The sequence below is a fragment of the Schistocerca cancellata genome, chromosome 2, assembly GCF_023864275.1.
Source record: "Schistocerca cancellata isolate TAMUIC-IGC-003103 chromosome 2, iqSchCanc2.1, whole genome shotgun sequence".
In the NCBI taxonomy this organism is placed as follows: Eukaryota; Metazoa; Arthropoda; class Insecta; order Orthoptera; family Acrididae; genus Schistocerca; species Schistocerca cancellata.
This window is the reverse complement of record NC_064627.1, coordinates 608,015,636-608,036,245: the sequence shown is the minus strand read 5'-3', so window position 1 is coordinate 608,036,245 and position 20,610 is coordinate 608,015,636. Positions and strand designations below refer to the sequence as shown.

At 40.6% G+C, this 20,610-nt stretch overlaps 1 protein-coding gene across 2 annotated transcripts in view; it reads right to left on the bottom strand.

Moving 5' to 3' along the window:
* Positions 1–4,175: 4,175 nt before the first annotated feature.
* Positions 4,176–20,610, bottom strand: part of LOC126162266 (uncharacterized) — a 422,629-nt gene continuing 406,194 nt past the window's right edge. For both annotated transcript variants that reach the window (XM_049918659.1, XM_049918660.1), the window contains one exon: positions 4,176–5,411. In XM_049918659.1, the coding sequence (XP_049774616.1) occupies positions 5,363–5,411 (49 nt within the window). In that variant the 3' untranslated portion in view covers positions 4,176–5,362. The remainder of the gene's footprint in view (positions 5,412–20,610) is intronic.

The following is a 20,610-nucleotide window of genomic DNA, read 5'->3' as shown; positions in this document are numbered from 1 at the left end:
TGACTACAGTTCTGTAAATTACTTTTTACTGTATCTACCCGCAACAGAAGTATTTTTCCCAGTAGAAACCTGAGGTACACATTTGAGAATGTTCAACCTTTTCATCATGAGCAAGTGCTAAGAACTATTGAGCATCATTATGAAAACATCAGCAAGTCACTATAGCAGTATGCAGCAGGTCGTGACGACCAGAATACACGAATATGGTTCGTTCGATATATTCCACAGTATAACTGAATATTGTTTTTGTTATTTTCCGTGGTAATTATTGAATGATCATTTTACTATTTATTGCAGTAGAGAATATTTCGTAATTAGATATTTTAGTCCATAAAATGAAGTCAAGTGTACGAAGTATCTTTTGAAAAAGGGTGATTATTTTTGTATAAATCTTGTATCTAAGATCAGCTAAGAGTTGTATAATACGATAAAGATTAGTGCGGCCCCGTAACGTTACCGTTACCTTGTTTAAACCTGCATTACCACTTGATCTAAATAATTAACTGAGTTATTCGTTGGACCATAATAGAGTATGGTAATGGTTATGTAATATAAGCATGCTAGACATGTAAGTGACGTAGCCAGATACATACATTTTTCATCACTGTACGCATGAAAATCAGCCCCCTTTGTTTAGCGTCCCTGCCTAGAAAAGTAATACAAATATAACACCACCTTACAACATCAATTACAGAAATTCCAATTGCTTACGGTTTTGTCTGTATTTTCAAAAACTCATTTGACAGTTGTAATGAATATTTCTTGTTAGTTGCTTTAAATGTTTTTATGGTGTTTGAAAATCATTTTGTTTTGTGGCACACGCGTGTTATTTTTCACACAGTAGGATGAAATAAAAATTTTGAGTCATATTTAACCGTGCTTATATTTTGTATAAATCAAAATCTATTTTACGCTACTTTTATTTAAGACACGATCATAGAATATAATAATAATTCGTTTCAGTCACGTGATGGTCATTTTTTTTTGGTCATCAGTCTACTGACTGGTTTGATGCGGCCCGAATTCCTTTCCTGTGCTAACCTCTTCATCTCAGAGTAGCACTTGCAACCTACGTCCTCAATTATTTGCTTGACGTATTCCAATCTCTGTCTTCCTCTACAGTTTTTGCCCTCTACAGCTCCCTCTAGTACCATAGAAGTCATTCCCTCATGTCTTAGCAGATGTCCTATCATCCTGTGCTCCTTATCAGTGTTTTCCACATATTCCTTTACTCTCCGATTCTGCGTAGAACCTCCTCATTCCTTACCTCATCAGTCCATCTAATTTTCAACATCAACATAGCACCACATCTCAAATGCTTCGATTCTCTTCTGTTCCTGTTTTCCCACAGTCCATGTTTCACTATCATACAATGCTGTACTCCAGATGTACTTCCTCAGAAATTTCTTCCTCAAATTAAGGCCGGTATTTGATATTAGTAGACTTCTCTTGGCCAGAAATGCCTTCTTTGCCATAGCGAGTCTGCTTTTGATGCCCTCCTTGCTCCGTCCGTCATTGGTTATTTTACTGCCTAGGTAGCAGAATTCCTTAACTTCATTGACTTCATGACCATAAATCCTGATGTTAAGTTTCTCGCTGTTCTCATTTCTACTACTTCTCATTACCTTGGTCTTTCTCCGATTTACTCTCAAACCATTATATAGCCATTATATAGCTCCAAACAGTAATGATACCAATGATTTTCCGTAAAAGTCTATAACAAAAAGAAGTGAATATTGTATATCACTTTTCCTCTAAAAGTTATTCTATTTTAAACACTATGTATAACTGTCTATTTAATTTATGATATCCACATTTTCCTGTCTATCAAATGTTAGATTTTTTCCTATAAAAAGGTATGTTATGTGTAACTCTCACAATTTTGTAATTGTTAATAATGGAATGGGTGGCTGATAAAAAATTTAGTAATGATTTGTTTAAATAATGGATGTAGTTATAGTGTGATAGGTACCTTCTGGTATTTCCAGTATTGATGTTTTCTTACGTAAGCTAATGGTGAGAAAAAGTGATTAACTGGTGGAGCTAATTTATTCACATTATTCTTATGCAAATTTCTGAAGAGTAGGGAATTTGCCAGACAGCTAACTATTTTGAAATAGTTGAAGTGCTCAATTCTCAAAATGTGTTAGTCGCAGTGGATTTACTGCTGTGTGTTAATATGGTGTAAGATTCCTTACTCTGTACTTCGGAGGTCTGATCTACAAAATTCGCACCTAATTGTGTGGACGCCGAAATTCTTCTGTAACAGTGTACGTTATTGACCATTATGAGCTTTTCTGTTAAGTAAAAATTTGCTAATCATCAGTTTCCTCAGAAAATAAGAGCTCTACGTGGACAAAAGAGCACTTTCACCATAAAAATTTGTGAAGCCAGGTATATGAGAACTTAACTCTTCGCATTCTGTGTTAGACCCTAATTTATGTTGTGAATGAAATCTTTTTGGTCCACGTCTGTTCAATACACATGAATAAAAACTTTCTCCCACGGAATTTCTTTAAGAGCTCTGTGTTACAAATTTTACTTTAAAAATATAGGGTGTCCATAAAGTCCTTTTACAACTTCAAAATTTTGTTGCAACGGCAGTTGTTGAAATATTTTAACAAAATTTTTTTATTGTAATCACTGTTTACTAAAGTTTTTATATATACTATAGTTTTGTGTTTCAGATACTCTGTTGATGGAAGGAACTGAACCTCTATAAAATGACAACTCCTCAAGAGAAGGCACTATGTGTGTCCTGGTTTATTGAGACAAAATCGGATGTTCAGACTCAACGAAACTTCAGAACGAAGTATGGAAGGGATCCACCATCGCCCCCTTCAATCCGTGTATGGCACAAAAAATTTATGGAGACAGGGACAGTAACGGATGAAGGGTGGGGCGGGAGACTAAGAACATCCGAGGAAAACATCGATCGCGTTTTAAACGTTTTCGCTCTTTCACCTACGAAGTCCATCTGCTCTGCTGTCAGACAGTTGCAACTACCACGTTAAACTGTGCATAAGGTCATCCACAGGAACTTGTGGTTGCGCGCTTACAAAGTGCCACTGTTACAGACACTTGAGCCAAATGACAAGCCAAAACGGAGAGTTTGCACTCAACATGCTGGAACCCCTTTCGGAGGATGAACCATTCCTCAAGCGAGTTTATTTCAGTGACGAGGCAACTTTTCATATTTCTGGGACATTAAACAGACACAATGTGATAATATGGGGATCTGAACACTCCCATGTGACTAGGGAGCTTCATCGGGATAGTCCAAAAGTGAATGAGTGGTGTGGAATCATGTGAAACCGAATAATTGGTCCATTTTTCTTCAGCGAGTCAACAATTATTGCAAATGTTTACCTGGACCTTCTGAGCGAACATGTAGCACCACAACTGACTGACTTACAACCAACTATCATTTTCCAACAAGATGGTGCAGCACCACATTGGGGACTGCTTGTTCGTCGGTTCCTCAGTGAAACATTTCCAGGCAGATGGATTGGGAGGGATGGGCCAATTCCTTGGCCACCGCGTTCGCCAGATATTACTCCCTTGGACTTTTTTATTGGGGTATGTAAAAGATATCGTGTATCAAACACAGATACGGGACATTGTTGACTTGAAGCAAACGATTCGTAATGCCATTGCCACTATTGATGACGCTATGCTACGGCGAACATGGCAAGAAATCGAGTACCGTCTCGATGTGCTTCGTGCACCTAAAGGCGCCCATATAGAGGTCTATTAAGCACTGTCAAGAAGACTTTTATAAACACTGATAATAATAAAAGAAATGTTGTTGAAATTTTTCAACATCTGCCGTTGTAAAAAATTTTGAAGTTGTAAAGGGACTTTATGGACACCCTGTACATTTTATTGTGTTGCTACTCGTGACAGAATTGAGGTATATTGTGTTGCTTCTCGTAATGGTATTGAGGTAATGTGTCATTTTGTACGTGTGGTAAAAGAAGAATCGAAATTTCCATGTTGAGAGGCACATCAAAATGTATTTTGTTCTCGTATTCCTAACTCACTCATGTTTCATTCGAGTGTTTCTGTAGCCTAATCAATGGAAACTTACACAAGTATCTCAAAATATTAAAATCCAGGAATAGACTTAAACAGAAACTGCGGTGGTTGATTAGGATTTCAGTAAAAGGGAGACGTCATGTAACATTTATTTATTTATTTATGCTTTCTGTTTTAAATTACAGACATCGATTCGAATCTACCTAAACATATACAGATTTTCAGCAAGTATTCTTGCAACGTCACACAAAACTACTTCGATACAAGTTATACTGGACCTATACTCTTTCTTCTAAAAGTTGATCCAGGTGACGGAAAAACTTGGTACTAAATATAAAATTAATTAAGTTATATAATTTTTTAGATGTCTGACTGACTGATTTGCTTATTGTCATTTATATTCACATCATCTTTACAATACTGTCACTAATTTTCTGGAATGAAGTATCATGGATTATTGTCATAAATAACACTGAGTAGATTACGTGTATGCAAGCACATGAAGGAGCTAAAACATGATAGATACATTTAAAAGATGCATGCCATCTTTTTATGTTTACATATATGAACTATGCAAGAAAATAAAACGATGGAGTTCCCATTTATAATCAAAATCAGAGTGCTTCTGTGATCAGTATTAGGCTCTGAAGTTGAATTAACGTAAATATTATGTAGGAGAAGTGAGGAACATATGTTTAGCATGTTTAGAAAGCCTTTGTACATGGACTTAACTACCGTTTTGGCCCCATGATGGTGGGAGTATACAAACTTTTCAGCATGTGAATGTAGTTAGAATTTTTTCACCTTCTGTTCTGTTTTAAGGACTACAACATTAATTTAAAGAAAATACTTTCAAGTATGGTGTCCTATCATTACACATTTGTTTCTCTGCGAGAAAATTTTTTTTCGCAAGGATTGATTACATTTCCAGAATTTAATGTCATAGCACAGCAGTATATCAGAGAATTCTGTACATACACTTACGTAAATTTTACAGACAGTTTCTACAGGAAGTTATACACATATTTTAGGTATAGTATCCCGACTGCAATAATTTTATTTGAGATACAATTGAAACTTTTCTACAGAGTAATTTACATATAGATGTTATTCTTAAATGCACAACAAGTAACTATTCCTGTTTGTCATTAAATTGGCGCGTCGACGTTGACAGAGCTGAAGAGCAGAGAGCGAACAGCGTTGGGAGGAACATGGATCAGCTACGCCATGTATCTCGTGGGTAGGGTTAAGCGTGGCGGGTTGCAGCAGGCCTCAGATGAGGCGCGCCTGCGGCGGCGCGCGCGTCCCCGGCCGCTCCCCGTCTCTAGGCCTGCTGGAGCTCTGCCGGCCACGGCCCATCTGCGGGATGCGACCTGCGGAACACGACAGCACCACACTGGACAACACCGTCACTGGCACACTCAAATTTCATCCTCCTCACGTAAAAACAAGTTTTGGAATTGTCCTCCAGTGTGAAGACGACAGCGACCTGACAACAGGGCCCTGACATGACTATCAAATTTTATTAATGTGAAATTCAATAGAATGCACGTTACAGACGCGAAGAAGGTACGTCATAGATACACAGTACACTTAATGAGCAGTAAGTAGTTCAGGTGAGCAAATATAATGGTGTCAACACGAACTGCGGACAGGGTCTCAGCAGGAAGGTCAGTGCACTGTGGTAACATGTCTCTAGATCAGTGGTTCCTAACAGGTGGTCCACGGACCCCTAGGGGTCCGCGAGCTACGCCAGAGGTGTCCGCAAGATGCTATTAGAATAAAAAATATATTAAATATATTTCATATGATAACAGATTTTTTGTTTTGGCCGCTTCCAGCATGAGCAGAGCTTTAGCGAACGCTAATTTCTGCGTCTAGCGTCTTCCTAGAGCCAACTGACACTAGTACGCTCTAGCGCAAAACTAGAATTAGATAGAGGCAAATAGTTCTGCTGGATGCCACCAGAATCGGCTCGACATGTGGTCGGATTTCAGAGTGAAATTTTCAAATTTGGAACCTAATATTTCAGAAATAATGGACTCAAAGGTCAGATTGAACTCATTTCATTAAGAACTGAAAATTAAAACTAACTGTATATTGATGGAGTACTGTTACAACTGTATTTTTTTCAAATAAATAATACCTTGTATGAAATTAGTGTTTTCTTATTTTTCACACATGTCTACTCAATGCAATCTCTAATGTAGTATACTTGAAAGACCAATACACTCAGTTTTAGTGTTTTCTTGTCATTTTCAGTTCATACGCAATTTTTATTTTTTTTAAGGAGTTTGTTATACTAAACACCCAAATTTGAAGAGAAAGATTTTGAGCAATAATCAAAAATTTAACAATAACAATGATGGCTAAATTGAAAAAGTTTTAAGCTCAATATTTTTTCAGTAATGAATATGACAATGTTTTTTCTTAGTACCAAAAATAGAAAACTTATAAAAAGACTCTTAATTTTGCTTTTTTATGTACTTGATACTGTGATATGACAAGGTACCAATCATGCTCGATGAGGGGGTCCTCGAGAAAATTTTGTTGGGAACCCCTGCTCTAGATAATAGCAGAACGGACGGCATATGAAGCACAGAAGTGGAAGGTACGTGGTAAGACACCCTGCGAACACGGAAATAATACTCGCTGGTGTGCTATAAACACACACTAAAAAAAAATTTAAAAAAAAAACACTCACCACGAAGGAATTATGCGAATGGGACAGAAATCGGCAGATATGAAGTACATGTACAGAAGAACAAATGATTATAGTTTCAGAAACAATTGGATGCAAATTCAAGAGAAAGAGCTTCAAGAATTGAGCGAGTCAATAACACGCTGTGGCCCTCACGCAAGCAATGATGGCTTAGAGGTTCTCCTGGGGGATATTGTGCCAGGTTCTGTCCAATTGTTGTGTTAGATCGTCGAACTCCCGAGCCATGCGCATAATGCTTCAAACATTCTCAAGAGGGGACGGATACGGTGACTTTCTGTGCAAGGTAGGGTTTTGCAAGCATGAAGAAAATCAGTAGAAACCTATAGTGTGCGGGAGGGCATTGTCTTGTTGAAATATAAGCCAAGATTGGCTTGCCATGAAGGGCAACAAAAATGATCTGGAACCTCATTTGGCTGGAGGAGAATTGTCTTTAGTGATGCGTCTCGCTTCGAACTGAGTCCCAAAGATCAGCGAAGACGTGTCTGGAGACACCACGGACAGCGGTGGGGTACCATCCTCACTGTCGCTCGCCATACGGCCCGACTTCAGGAGTGAGGGTTTAGGGCGTCATTTCTTTTCCTAGCAGGTCCCCTTTGGATGTCATCCGCGGCACCCTTACAGCACAGCAGTATTCGAGGATATTCTACGCCCCATTTTGTTGCTCTTGCTGCTACTCGTCTTCGTGCTACCTTACTTTGGCCAGCAAGGTCGTCGGATCCCTCTCCAGCTGAGAACGTTAGGAGAATTATGAGCAGGGCACTCTAACCATCTCGGGATTATGACAATCTAACGTGGCAGTAGGACAGAATTTGGCACGATGTTCCACATGAGGACATCCAACAACTCTGTCAATCAAGGCCAAACCGAATAACTGCTTGCATAAGAGCCAGATTTGGACCAACGCGTTGTTGATTTGCTCACTTTACGAAGCTCTTTCACTTGAATAAATCATCCGATTTTACTGAAATTGTAATCATTTTTATGTCTGTACACGTACATCATTCCTGTGGATTTCCGTCTCATTCGGACAATTCCTTCGTGGGTCGTCGATTTTTTTGTTGTAGATTGTAGGAGCAGTAGTATGGTATCCATCACATTGCAGAAACAGTCAGAGTTGGAATCATCGTCATACCTCTGCGCCGTAAGGGTACCGCGTATGACAATCAAAGGGGTCCCGCTAAGCAATAAAATAGCATCCCAGACAGTCACCCGTGGTTGTCGGACCGCCTGACGGGCGATATATTCCAAGTGCAGCAGTGAAGCTTCGACGTTACAGTACTGACTAGTATATGACAGTAAGTAATCTGCGAGAAAGATTATATTCCAATTCGGTGAGCAGCTAATTCGCGTGAGGATAGATAACAGAAGAGCAATCTGCTCTTCTCTCTACTAGTGACATGAGTGTGCTTGAGAGGAATGGTCAGTACTGGGGGATGTAACAAGAACGATCATTTGATGCAAGAAAAGAAAAACAAAAAACAAAAAAACTGCATGTGGATATGTGTCCTAAACCTCTGGTTTCAGAGACAGAACCCTTTTACTGTACATGGAGTATTCAATAAATTGTCAGGTTAACACATGTGCGCATCTACAACAATTAGCAAATATTACAACGTGAGTTATAGTTAAAGTATCATTGAAAAATACGTATTTTAACTCTTTTACCTCTAAGCATTATCGTACAGGTCACATTACAGCTATTATACGGTTCACAATAAATGTTAAAATATCCCTCCGTCAAGTTAAATGCATTTGTGCTCTCTTGAGGGAAGATGCTGTGTTTCTTGTCTGCGTGCCTCTTCACATTTCCTAATGAGGACGACAGCGTCCATAATGCTACCAAGCAGCTCTTCTCGCGGATTCACCTTTCGGTTTTACACCTCAGATCGCATCCAAGCCTATAAACTAAACTCTAATGGCGTAAGTTGTAGTGGTCTTGGTAACCAGTTGACTATAGTATCACGACCAGCCATGATTAGGATAAGTACGCCTGAGATGTTTCCTCACACGACTGATAAAATGTGAAAGGGATGCATGATTTTGGAAGTACATTGCAGTCCCCGTAGCCAAAGGAATGTCCTCAGGGTGTTTAGCAAACAAATTTTCAAAAAAACTGAAGTAATACTGTCCCGTCATTCGTTCTTCTAAAATGACTGGAGCTATAAACATATTACTAATGATGCCGCACCAAACGTTGATCGAAAAACGAACTTGGAAATTGGTTTCTGTTGTCGCGTGTGGATCCTACGACCACAGATGATTATTACCCTTTTCTTGATTCCAATCAATGTAAACGTGGCTCCATGAGTGAACAGAATCAATGGAAACAAATTATGATTGTCATTTAACCTGTCACAAAATTCAAGCCGTGTGGCAGCGTCAACTGTTACGTCTACCACAGACGGCCCCTGCCAGACACACTACACTCAAGACACCCCTGTGTACCACATAACATACACAAGCACTTGCAGGCGCAACCAAGAGGAAAACAATTCTTCGAAACAAACAGAACTTGCTAGAGACTAATGCGAACCTTTTTCTGCAGAGGTCGCCTCACAGACACAGGGAAAGTTGGAGTACTCCGCCGACCTCTGCCGGCTTTATAAGGCCAGCGCAGCAGCAGTACAACCAGTTCCTCGTCGAGCTAGGACCAGCTCCGACGGACCTCACCGACGCTCTTAATGAATAGTTATTTGTTTTCTTTGTGTGTATATAGTGATATTTCGAGAAGTGTAGTTCAGTTTCAATAAACGACATTACACTGAGTGTTCTCCAATTCTGAGTATTCTTCATCAACAATATGAAGATAGTGTGTGTGGAATGGGTACAAGTTTTCCGCATGTAATGTACGCCATAGACATGTTTGTAGGACGTTGATACGGATAGAGAATCGCGTGTTCTGGTAGTAGGACTAGGCTGCACGATGTCGACCAAGTTTTGCTATTCGTGCACAAGCTGTTGAACTACACGCCTAGAAGAAAAATGAGAACTTTAAAGAATACCTGTTTCACGCAATATGCTGGAAACCTTAGTAAACATGCTATGAACAGGAAATTTGCTAGTCGGAAAGAGGCCACGGCATTCTTCAACAGCAGCAGGAGCACTATCGTCGTCGAAGCCGCAAACATCCACCATATCTGCATAATCCTGATACATGTGTGGCATTTTAGCCGGCGTGTGTACAAACGCTGTTAAGCGATGCTTCTTTCTGATACATTCTCAGTCCCTCGCACTTCTTCAATCACAACACACCATGGACAACAGTACGTTCAACAAGGTAGTTCAATGGCAGAAAGCCATCCCGAGCAAAGAAGTTGAAAGCAAAGAGGCAGGTTCGGCTAGAGTAAAATGTCAAGAGGTTGGGTTGGTAAGACAAAAAATGCGCGTCACTAGCCCTAAAAGGAATGTACATTAAATTTGTTCTGCCTCGGAAACATTGGGAATACGGTGTAGGTCCACTCGAACTTTCTTGCTTGAAACGAGCGTTCCTGTCACACGTCAGAGTAGCGATCATTCCTCTTGGACACCCTGAACGGGTTACAGAAAGAGAATGAGCTATAGTACAGTACCTTTCTCTGACAGAGCTGAGTAATTAAGGGGACAGAATGGAACGTACGTATTCTCTATAAGTAAGCCGGGTGAGTCATGGAACAATACTTGTCTCTGGTATCTAGAAACCAATATTTTTAGAATAATCAGAACGGCTTGCTGTAATGCAGACTGTAAGGCCGGCGAGCCACAAGAGTAAAGACACTGTAATGTGTACATGCGAAAAAAGTGTTGAGCCGTCTAAACAATTCTTCTTTGAAATCCTGAACGCTTCGGAGTATGAAAACAACCCACTAGGTTTTACTCAACTGCCATAAATAACTAAAGAAGGCTTCTGCTCCCTCTAAATTCTTAGGACGTTACAAAGGAGGCAGCTCACGGTTCACTGTCGTTAAAATGCTGTCCGAAATTAACTTGGACGTGGCAGCCCTGTACACTCACCGATTTATCGGCCGACCGACCAACTTGGTGGCAGCCTCTACAAGGCTCGACCAATGGCACTCAGCAATCACGCTGCCTCCGTGTTCTTTACGTTACGTTTATTGGTTGAGACTGCGTTCCTCGAGACGCTGCTTGACATAAAAAAAGACTCAAGAAATGGAACTAGCTTTGGTGTTTCAGAAATGACGAGACAGAAAAGGGCGGGAGGAACATGGCGAGAGAAAGCTGTGGGCGTAGAAGTGGTTTCTTCTAAGGAAAAAATTCACATGCGCTTTGTTGATGATTTAGCAGGGGTACAATGATTTCTGAAACTGAAGATAAAAGCGTCTAGGTTGTTAGGCCGCATCATATTCCTCTCCAAATTTCTTCTTCACAATCGAATTTTCGACCCATCTACTGGGAGCTTCAGGTTTTTTCGGTTGCCTGTTCAGTTAATAGATAATGCCACAAGATCCTGAAGAAATCATATCAGAGGGGTCGAAAAGCCGATTTTGAAGAAGAAATTTGAGGAGGGATACGATGCGGTCTAATATCCTAGAAATTTTTGCCATCACTGACAACAGATACGAAAGGCTACAGATATCCATGGTTTCCGCAATTATTTAAGAATGGACAACAAATGCTTTTCTAAGTTGCTAGTCCTCACCAAACCACTTCTGAGGAACGATATCTCTGTGATGAGAGCTGTAAGCAGTGAGGAGAGGCCCTTAATTTTGTGAAGATCTCTAGCTACTGCCGAAACTGATTAAGAGCTTCATTTCAGTGCAGTTTTATCTCCAGGTTACTGTGTAAAACCATTCATGAAACCTATAACGGTATTTGCAGGTGGTTTTAAGTTTATGTATATCTTATGTACTTATTTATGTATTTAATATTTAGGTGTTGCCTACAAGTATAAGAAACTCATTTTATTTATTATTACGTTGTGATATCCCACGCCGCTGAACTCGCTTCACCGAACGAGGTGGCGCAGTGGTTAGACACTGGACTCGCATTCGGGAGGACGACGGTTCAATCCCGCGTCCGGCCATCCTGATCTAGGTTTTCCGTGATTTCCCTAAATCGCTGCAGGCAAATGCCGGGATGGTTCCTTTCAAAGGGCACGGCCGAATTCCTTCCCCGTCCTTCCCTAATCCTATGAGACCGATGACCTCGCTGTCTGGTCTCCTTCCTCAAAACAACCAACCAACCAACTCGCTTCAAATTACACCATGCAGTAAAATTAAAGGATCACTTTTTCTAAATCCCATAATTCCCATCTATTGCACCGCTTAGCTTTGAAATTTAGCTCAAAGGTATGTAAAGCCTTCCTCTGTAATGACGTAAAAGCGTGGAGCCCTGTGATGTCACCCTTGGGCCTCGACGGTGATTCAAACCGCAAGGTGTCGACACATGCGGAAAAAAGACCACAGCTCAGAAATTCATGTGAGTGTAAGGTGGATTAATGATGTCACACTGGCACCAAATTTTACCAAAATTCTGCCCAGTGCCACCGTGGACATGTCATACGATCCGAAGGTCATCGCACCCCCTCTTACCCACATTTGACCCCTTCTTTTGACGCCTCTGCGATGGAACCGTGACGCCCAGCGTTGAAAATCACGGAGCTTTATGAGTGACCGAGGAAAAAATTCCAGACACGTCTCCGCTCAGGATGGGCTGTCATTTGAATCACTTCTTTCTCTGGGCCAGAGATTCCCACACATTCGCGGTCGAAAACGACTGTTCACAGTGCGATGAGGGACACCTTTGACACTGCTTACACCCTCGGCCTTTCAGCCCTTCCCTGTGAACATTGTGGTGCTGCATGCCATTAAATGTGATCTGATCCCTTTGGAGAGCAGTGCGACCCCAAGTTTTGCGCTGTAGTATAGGTTTTTTGGACTGTTGAACACCATTCCATGAAACGTGAATATTATCCGAAGCAGCAAACGGTACTAACGCTTTTTCATACCTCCCATTTCGCGTCCTCCTGTGGCTTGATAACAGGGGAGGTAGGGAGAGGGGTGACATTGGCACACGCTTGAATTAAATGGCAAATGGTCTTCCTAAAGCCACATGCACATTCTTAGTGGCACCCACCCGCCATTGTTGAGGACATTAAAAATTAACCTGTCCAGACAGAAACCGTGATGAGAGTCCCAGGCACCTGCAGGAAGGTGTCGCTGCTGCTCTTTCGGGGCTACACTGCTGCTCTTGCGCCTGATAGTAGGCTATCTGGAATTGAAGAGTGACGAAAGGGTTGCCAGCCTGCAAGCATCTAAGGTTCCGTCGCAGTTTCTGCCTGTAAAGTTGCAGTTTTAATAAAGGTGGGCGGGTGCAACCGAGGATTTTGCCGAATTTTGGGGTCTCAGAAGGACTATTTGCCGTTTTATTCACGTGTATGTCACTGTCACATCCCTCCTCCCCTCTCCCCCCCCCCCCCACCCTCACATGATCACGCTATAGGAGGACTCAAAATAGGAGCGCTGAAAAAGCATAAGACTCTTAACTAATTTCGGATCATGTTCAAATTCCGTCGACTGATTTTGAACGGTCTCTAGTGGTTCCAACGTGTACACGAGAGCAAAAATTACAGCCGCGCTGCTCTCCAAACGGGTGCGATCACGTTCGATAAGGATGCAGCCGCACAAAGTCCTCAGAGAAGGGCTGAAATGCATGGGACTGTTAGCAGTCTCAAAGGTTGTCAAGAACGTCTTCCTGCTGCTCATCGCACTGCGAGCCGTCGTTTTAGACCTTGAATGTGTAGGAATCAACGCCCCAGGGAAATGGGTAGTTCCATTGACATTCTTTATGCAACCCGTTGCACCCCTTCTCGTGGCGATTCTGACAGGCGATGAGGCTGGAACGTTTTTTTCGGTCACTCATAAAACCGCGTGACTTCATCGCAGAGCGTCGCAGTTCTCACCTCCATCGCAGAGGCGTCAAAAGAAGGGATGAACTGTGGGTAAGAGGGGGTGTGATGACCTTCCGATCGTGTGACACGTCATGGCAGTGGGCAGAATTTTGGTGAAATTTGTTGCCAACGTGACATCATTAGTCCACTTTACAAGTCACATGAACATCTTGACTGTGGCCTTCTTTTCGCATGCGGTTTGCAGCGTCGTCGAGCCAGAGGGTGACATCGCAGGAGGCTTTAGCACTAATACAGAGGAAAGTTGTATACACCTTCGAGTCAGATTTCAAACTTAAGCTTGGTAATGTGTGGGAATTATGAGGTTTCGTAAAAGTGAGCTTTTAGTTGTGTTCCGCAATGCTGAAATAGAAATACCTGCAAATACTTGTAGCATAGATGTAATAAATACAGCAAAATTTATACAGGAAGTGACGCATTTAGCAGCTATTGGACCTGTAAACAGAATTCAGTTCTTTACTCTCCATAACATATAGCTTGACGCTCAGATATACTTTGTAAACACTTTCAGCAATGAAGAAAGTGCTTAATTCCTTGCATCTCTGTAGCTATACTCCTCACACGACGTGTCTCACAAACATCTGCAGTCTTCAGACTTCTCTAAGAACTCTGTCATCAAAGCCATCAAAGTCACGTTACCCATATTCGAACAGTCTTTGTTTCCCCACCACTGACAGCAGACGAATTTACGTCTGCCCGTTGACACGACCGCGCTACACATGGCTCAACTTGTTGGGTATGTGGCTGAGGGATCAGCTGTCGGCTGGACAAAACCAGACGACTGCCTGCCAAGAAATATCGATGTCTCGGTAGCCCAAAAACTCTACACATGCACAGTTTGTTCGCCGGTTGGCCGATAAATTGGGGCATGCGTAGGGTCCTTACGAGATCAATTTTCGACATACATTGCTTTCGTTGCGTCACAAAACATGGACTACGACACTCGTATTACTACCGCTTGGGCAATTCCCCGTAACAATAGCAAGGTATATGTATTTTATATTTGTGTTATTGTCTGTAAAGGATAAGAACTGATTGCTCACTTTCTTTCTCTTCCAATGACTCTCCACAGGACAGTCAGAAACAGTCTGAAAAGGTCGTATGGATGTTGCAGAGCAGGTTGTGCTGAGAAATATTATTAAGAAAAAAACTCGATACGCAGCGCCGTCTCCAAGTTTCTTAGCACTGAAGTCAGCCAATCAGATGGTTGCACTTACATTTTAAAGCGACTCCCCGATGATACAGGAACGAAGGCAACAGGGAATAGATTTCAATTGCCGATTACACCCCGAAAGGAGCATCACAATGTTATTCAGTGCTGTAAACGCTGAATAAGAATAAAACAAAGGAATTGCACATACGACTTCAAGCATCACGGAGCTAAGCAAAGGTCAATACTTCAACGGATTGCTGAAGTTATTACCTCATACAAAGACAGTATTACGAGGAAGAGCTCCTAACACTTCAATCTGTAATAGACGAGTTCTATAGAAGGTATCCGTTATAGGAAATACATCGGTATTTTCCCCTCTAACATATGTACTCTTTTTTATTCTTTAGGTTAAACAAGACGTTCCGTTTGCGTGCCATCGTCGACAGTGAGTCTTGATAATATTTAATGGTACTTTTGAAAAGGTAAACCTAAATTTGAATAATTTCTGTATGGTGTCAACAGGAAAATGGGCCTACGGTTTGGTAAGCGAAAATGAATGAGAATCGGCTTCATTATCTTTGAGTGCATGTTCCTACAGTAACAACGGCCCTGTGTGCACCCCTTTATCTGTGGCATTCGAAAATATGCATGTAGTGCCAGTACAGATATCGCATTTTACGAAGATAGTTCATATACAGCGGCTGAATCTTTGATTATTAGTTATGAAGTTTCAAAATGTCATCAAGTTATAAGTGGCTGATGGTAGTTACGAGCACTACCATCCGCTGGTTCTTCAGTTGTCGTTGTGTATTTATCATAAAGCTTTGTCATGACGGATCTTGCTTACCGATAGCTTATGTAAGTCGTATGCAGTCCAACACTATTGTTTACAGAATAAAAGAATATAAATAAACCACAAGTAGGCATAGGAACGGAGACTGTATTGTAAGGTTTTAATTTTTATAGTTCATGGTCCGATGTAAATATATTGATCAGCTTCTTGACTGCGATACTGCAGAGCCTGTGTTGCTCAGGAGTACGATGAAATGTTCCTTCGAGCATGCATGCGGTTTCGAGTCCCCGTCCGGCACAAATTTTCTTTGTTTTCATTCCATTATGCAGCTGATGGTTGTCCATATTCACAACTGCTAATACATTGCGTGTAGCTTCTCGACTGTGCAGTACCAGTTCTCAAATACTCATGAAAATCTCGAAGAAGAATTAACCATGAGTCTCGAAGAAATTATTGAAGAAGTAATTGAAACCTTAACCAACAGTAAAGGTAGAGAAGAAAAAATGAGCTAAATCAACCTTTGAAGGAGAGTGGAAGATAGCCTTAATACATCCTTGACAAAAGAAAGCCAATAAACGGGACGTTAACAGTTACAGAGGAGTTTCTTAACTATCACTTGCACATAAAACTTTATGTAGGATTCTGGTAGACAGAATAGAAACAACACTGGGCAGTCATTCAGGTGAATACCAAGATAGTTTCAGGAAGAGCAGACCATGTTCTGGACAAATATTTAATCCGAAGTCAATCATTTCTCACAGACCACTGAATTCCAAATTTATTATAGTAATGTTCGTTGATTTCAAAAAGGCCTTTGATTCTGTTGACAGAGAGACTAAAGGTAAAATAACCAAATTTAGTATAGAGTCTAAATCAGCAAATCTAATTCGCGAAATACATGCAGACACGGTATCTAAAGTGAAATTCATGGGAGAAATGTCTCACTCCTTCGAAATAAACACAAGTATACGGGAAGGTGACTGCCATTCCCCAATTCTTTGTAACTGTGATAAAAAAAAACAGCGAGAATTTGTAATGGAAAACTGAATAAATATATTTTCACCAATAGGGGCGGCAAGAAGAAAAAACACTGGGATAAACAGTCATGCATTTGCAGATGACTTTGCCATACTTTCTGAGAATACGACATCTGCTGTAACACTAATCAGTCTTTTAGAAGCAGGCAGTAGGACGGTTTTAAGTATTTCTGTGGAAAAAAATTTAACCAGCCTTATAAACGCGCCGAAATATCTGAAAAAATGTACTAGTCAAATAAAGACGCTGAAGACTTTAAATATCCTGGAGAAATAATGTAAGAAAATGTTTTGGAAAAACTGTTATAGAAGAGCTTATTCCCAAGAATTAGCAGCTTTCACTCAGTTAATACTAGGCAGAAATCCATCCTGCATTTGGACCGCACTTCTTTGACCCTTGTGCAGAAAGGTGTGCGGTATACTGCTGCATCTATTTTCAATAAGATATCACAAGAATTAAAAAATCTTAGCTGTAATCCACTAATCCACGCGCTTTCAAACCTAAACTGACGAGTGTCCTCATGAGTCACTCCTACTCTGTCAAGGAGTTCCTTGAAAAATTAAGCTGATTCCTATGCTATATTGTTGATTGTATTTATTTAAGCTTATCGCTTGTTCATTTTGTGTTCATGAACATTATCTGTATGTTGTAATTTCATGTGCTGACACGTTCCATGACCTTGAAGATTTGCTCCTCGATTTGGTCCTACGGAACCAGACGTGTAAAATAAATAAATAAATAAAACGGAGAGGGGGTATGTTACAACTAAAGAAATTCAGAATAAAAATGACTGCCCAAATACGCAAATATAAGACATAACAATACAGTAGTGATTCAGAATGTCTATATGGAAGTGTATGTGTAGCATATAAATTAAAAGTAGTATAAGGATAAATCATCAGGAAAATATTACACCCACGAAAAACCGTGGAAGATTGGAAGTAACGAAGTGGCAATGAAATATTTCGAAACATAAAAAATATATCAAAAGCAATGAGAAAAATAATTCGTGATTTTTAGACGTTTATATCGAATGCGAGGCAGTAGATCAACTAAAAATGTCATCAAAGATTTGTGCGATAAAAGGTCACCAACATGTTGGATCCACAAAGTGAAAGAAATTAGAAAAAATATAAAAAAACTGAAGAAACAACCGACAGAATTTTATAGGGAAACGTTATTGAATATGGAAGGATGCCAAGGTAAGAGAGTGAAATAGCACTAATCTGACATTGTCAAAACACAGGAAGAAAAAGAGTGAACAGATGAAAGAGTACTAAAAGAAAGGAAAAGAAAAAACAAATATGGAGTTGAACTTGAAAAATGGTCCTTAGCTGTCCCATTCAAAAAGAAAAAAGAAAACGTTATCTTACAAGAGACCAGATAAAAGCTATCACAAATTTATGTTACCGTAGGCTATTTCAACCATTGTCGCTATGCATATAACATCAAGTGGAATACTAAACACATAGCTATTCTACAAAATCGCTTTTATCTCGAATGCGTTGGCTGTAGCATGTTCTATACAGGTTGCGGAACTGTTTATCAACAAAATAGCAGTGTGTGGTTAACGCACTCTCACTGAAGATACGAAATAGTGTTGTTAGCAATTACAATGACAAAAGAAGAGAATTGAGGTTTAATGTCTTTTTCCAGAAAACACTAACTCAGCTGGATGTAGACGTAGGAAAAAAACTGCTATGCTATATTGGAAGAAGCAATTACGAAATTCGACTGAAATTATTTGGATAAATCGAAACTGTTGTGTACATAGTTGAATCTAAATGCCGATCTTCTGTAATAAAAGTCGAGTGTCTACTAATCCATCACCCCACGCGGGTCTGTGATGCAGAGTGTCGAACTTTGAACAAATAATGCCAGCGTAATGCCAGGCGTCACGGTTAGCTCTAACGTATAGAAAGTTTGGCGGCCAGAGCCTCTGAGACAACCAGCGTCAGTCGCTGGCGCCAGATGTCTGGCGTCAGGCGTGTCTGCTGAGCCTAGATCTTCCCGCCTCGGGGAGTCGCTGCGTCCTGAGGGATTCCCCGTACATCCCGAGGGATCCCTCTCCCCTGCCTTTACGGATTCCGCCGTGCCTTGTGGCGTATCCTCCACCGTCCGTGCACCACGACAGCTGCGGGCTAAGAGGATAAACTGTGTCGGCTCCTGACTGCGGACCAAATTTGGAATGATAAACTAAGAATATCAGTAGTAGCACCAAATCGAACGGTGTCGCATCTCTTCTTGTTCTGGGCCACTTTTGTAGCATGGAAAACTAAGAATAATTTTTGTCTTGGTAAAGTAATTTTAAGAACTGTCACCTTTTCGCTGTTTACATATCCTTTACTCAGAAATTAGAGTGTATGTTTAGGTGCCCAGAAAATAAAATGATATATTTATTTAAGGTTATGAATGATTATTTACGTGTTTGTTGACCACGTGAACTATGTTCAATGTGCTTTCGTTGTTTTATCGTTTGTGTGATGTGTTTCTCAGTGATTGACTGGCAACCAGTCTGGCATACCAGCAAACAGGTGCAGCACATGCCTAAAAACCGTTGTCTGGCTGGTTGATGTAACAAACGAACAGTAGTTAGTCCAGCTTGGCTTTCCTATACCAGAGATTCTCAAAATTTCTGTGACCGTTACCCAGGACTGTAATCAGATATTAGCTAGCAACACTCCTCTACCCATCGTCATCAACATTGGCAACTAGCTAAACATTAGAATGTAAAATAATTTTCTTTGATCACTTTTACCTTTGAAGTGACAAAAGATAAAGGACATTTAATTTTTTAGGTGTTGTGTTAATCCACGAACTGATGAGTCAAAGAGATAAAGAGCACTGCTTATTTCTAACGATCTTTTTTGTAGAATGAAGAAGCAGTTCTCCGTGCATCGCGAGTGTTACCTATAACTTCTTCTCAGAAAAGAAAGCTAACTGTCCAGAGTGAGCGTAGATACTTTTTACAAAACACGGTTTCGCTGCACCACTCCTTTCCCTAGCAATACTTCCTTCGCCCACAGCCTATATCTCCATTAAAATTCAACCAAGCTAAGATGTGTGCGCTAGATTTATTGTTCGTAGATCACTGGACTGATGGACTGCTTACCTCTGACCTGACAGAAACTGGCTGACTTCAGGTTGCTAATGCTTTCTGTCTGACCACTGCCACTAATAATAACAACTATAATAAAAAAACTGTGTGGAATCTACTGCAATGTACTACCCATTAAGTACTTACTGTTGTGTTGTGCTTTCAATTAGTTCGTTTATCTGTTGCGAAGTGAATAATGAAACAATGTCTAGCCCATATCGGGAGATACCTAGAACTCAGAGAAAGCATTTTCATGAGGCACGTCTTAGCTTGGTTGAATTTTAATGGACATATAGGCTGTGGGCGAAGGAAGTATTGCTAGGGAAAGGAGTGGTGCAGTGAAACCGTGTTTTGTAACAAGTATCTACGCTCACTCTGGACAGTTAGCTTTCTTTTCTGAGAAGAAGTTATAGGTAACACTCGCGATGCACGGAGAACTGCTTCTTCATTCTACAAAAAAGATCGTTAGAAATAAGCATACATGACTCAATTTTATTGTCGTAGATGCATGGTTCAAAGTACGTGTGCCATGCTTAAGTGTCAGTTAGAAGAAACGTAATTACTGGTAACTTATGCAAGCAGGACTACAGTCTTACATAATAGTGATATTAGTAATGATTTTTTGAAAATAATTTAGTTTCGTGACCGAAACACAACTGAACCATTTTGTTTTTACCGTTCAGAAAATTTCATTTCCCCCCTCACCCAAGGAGTAATTATCACCACGCTGGGAACCACTGTTCTATACAGACTTGGCTGACCTGCTTATTATGAAAGTTAGCGCTCTAAATATTACTCAACACGGTTCTAGGCGATACAGTCTGGAACCGCGCTACCGCTACGGTCGCAGGTTCGAATCCTGCCTCGG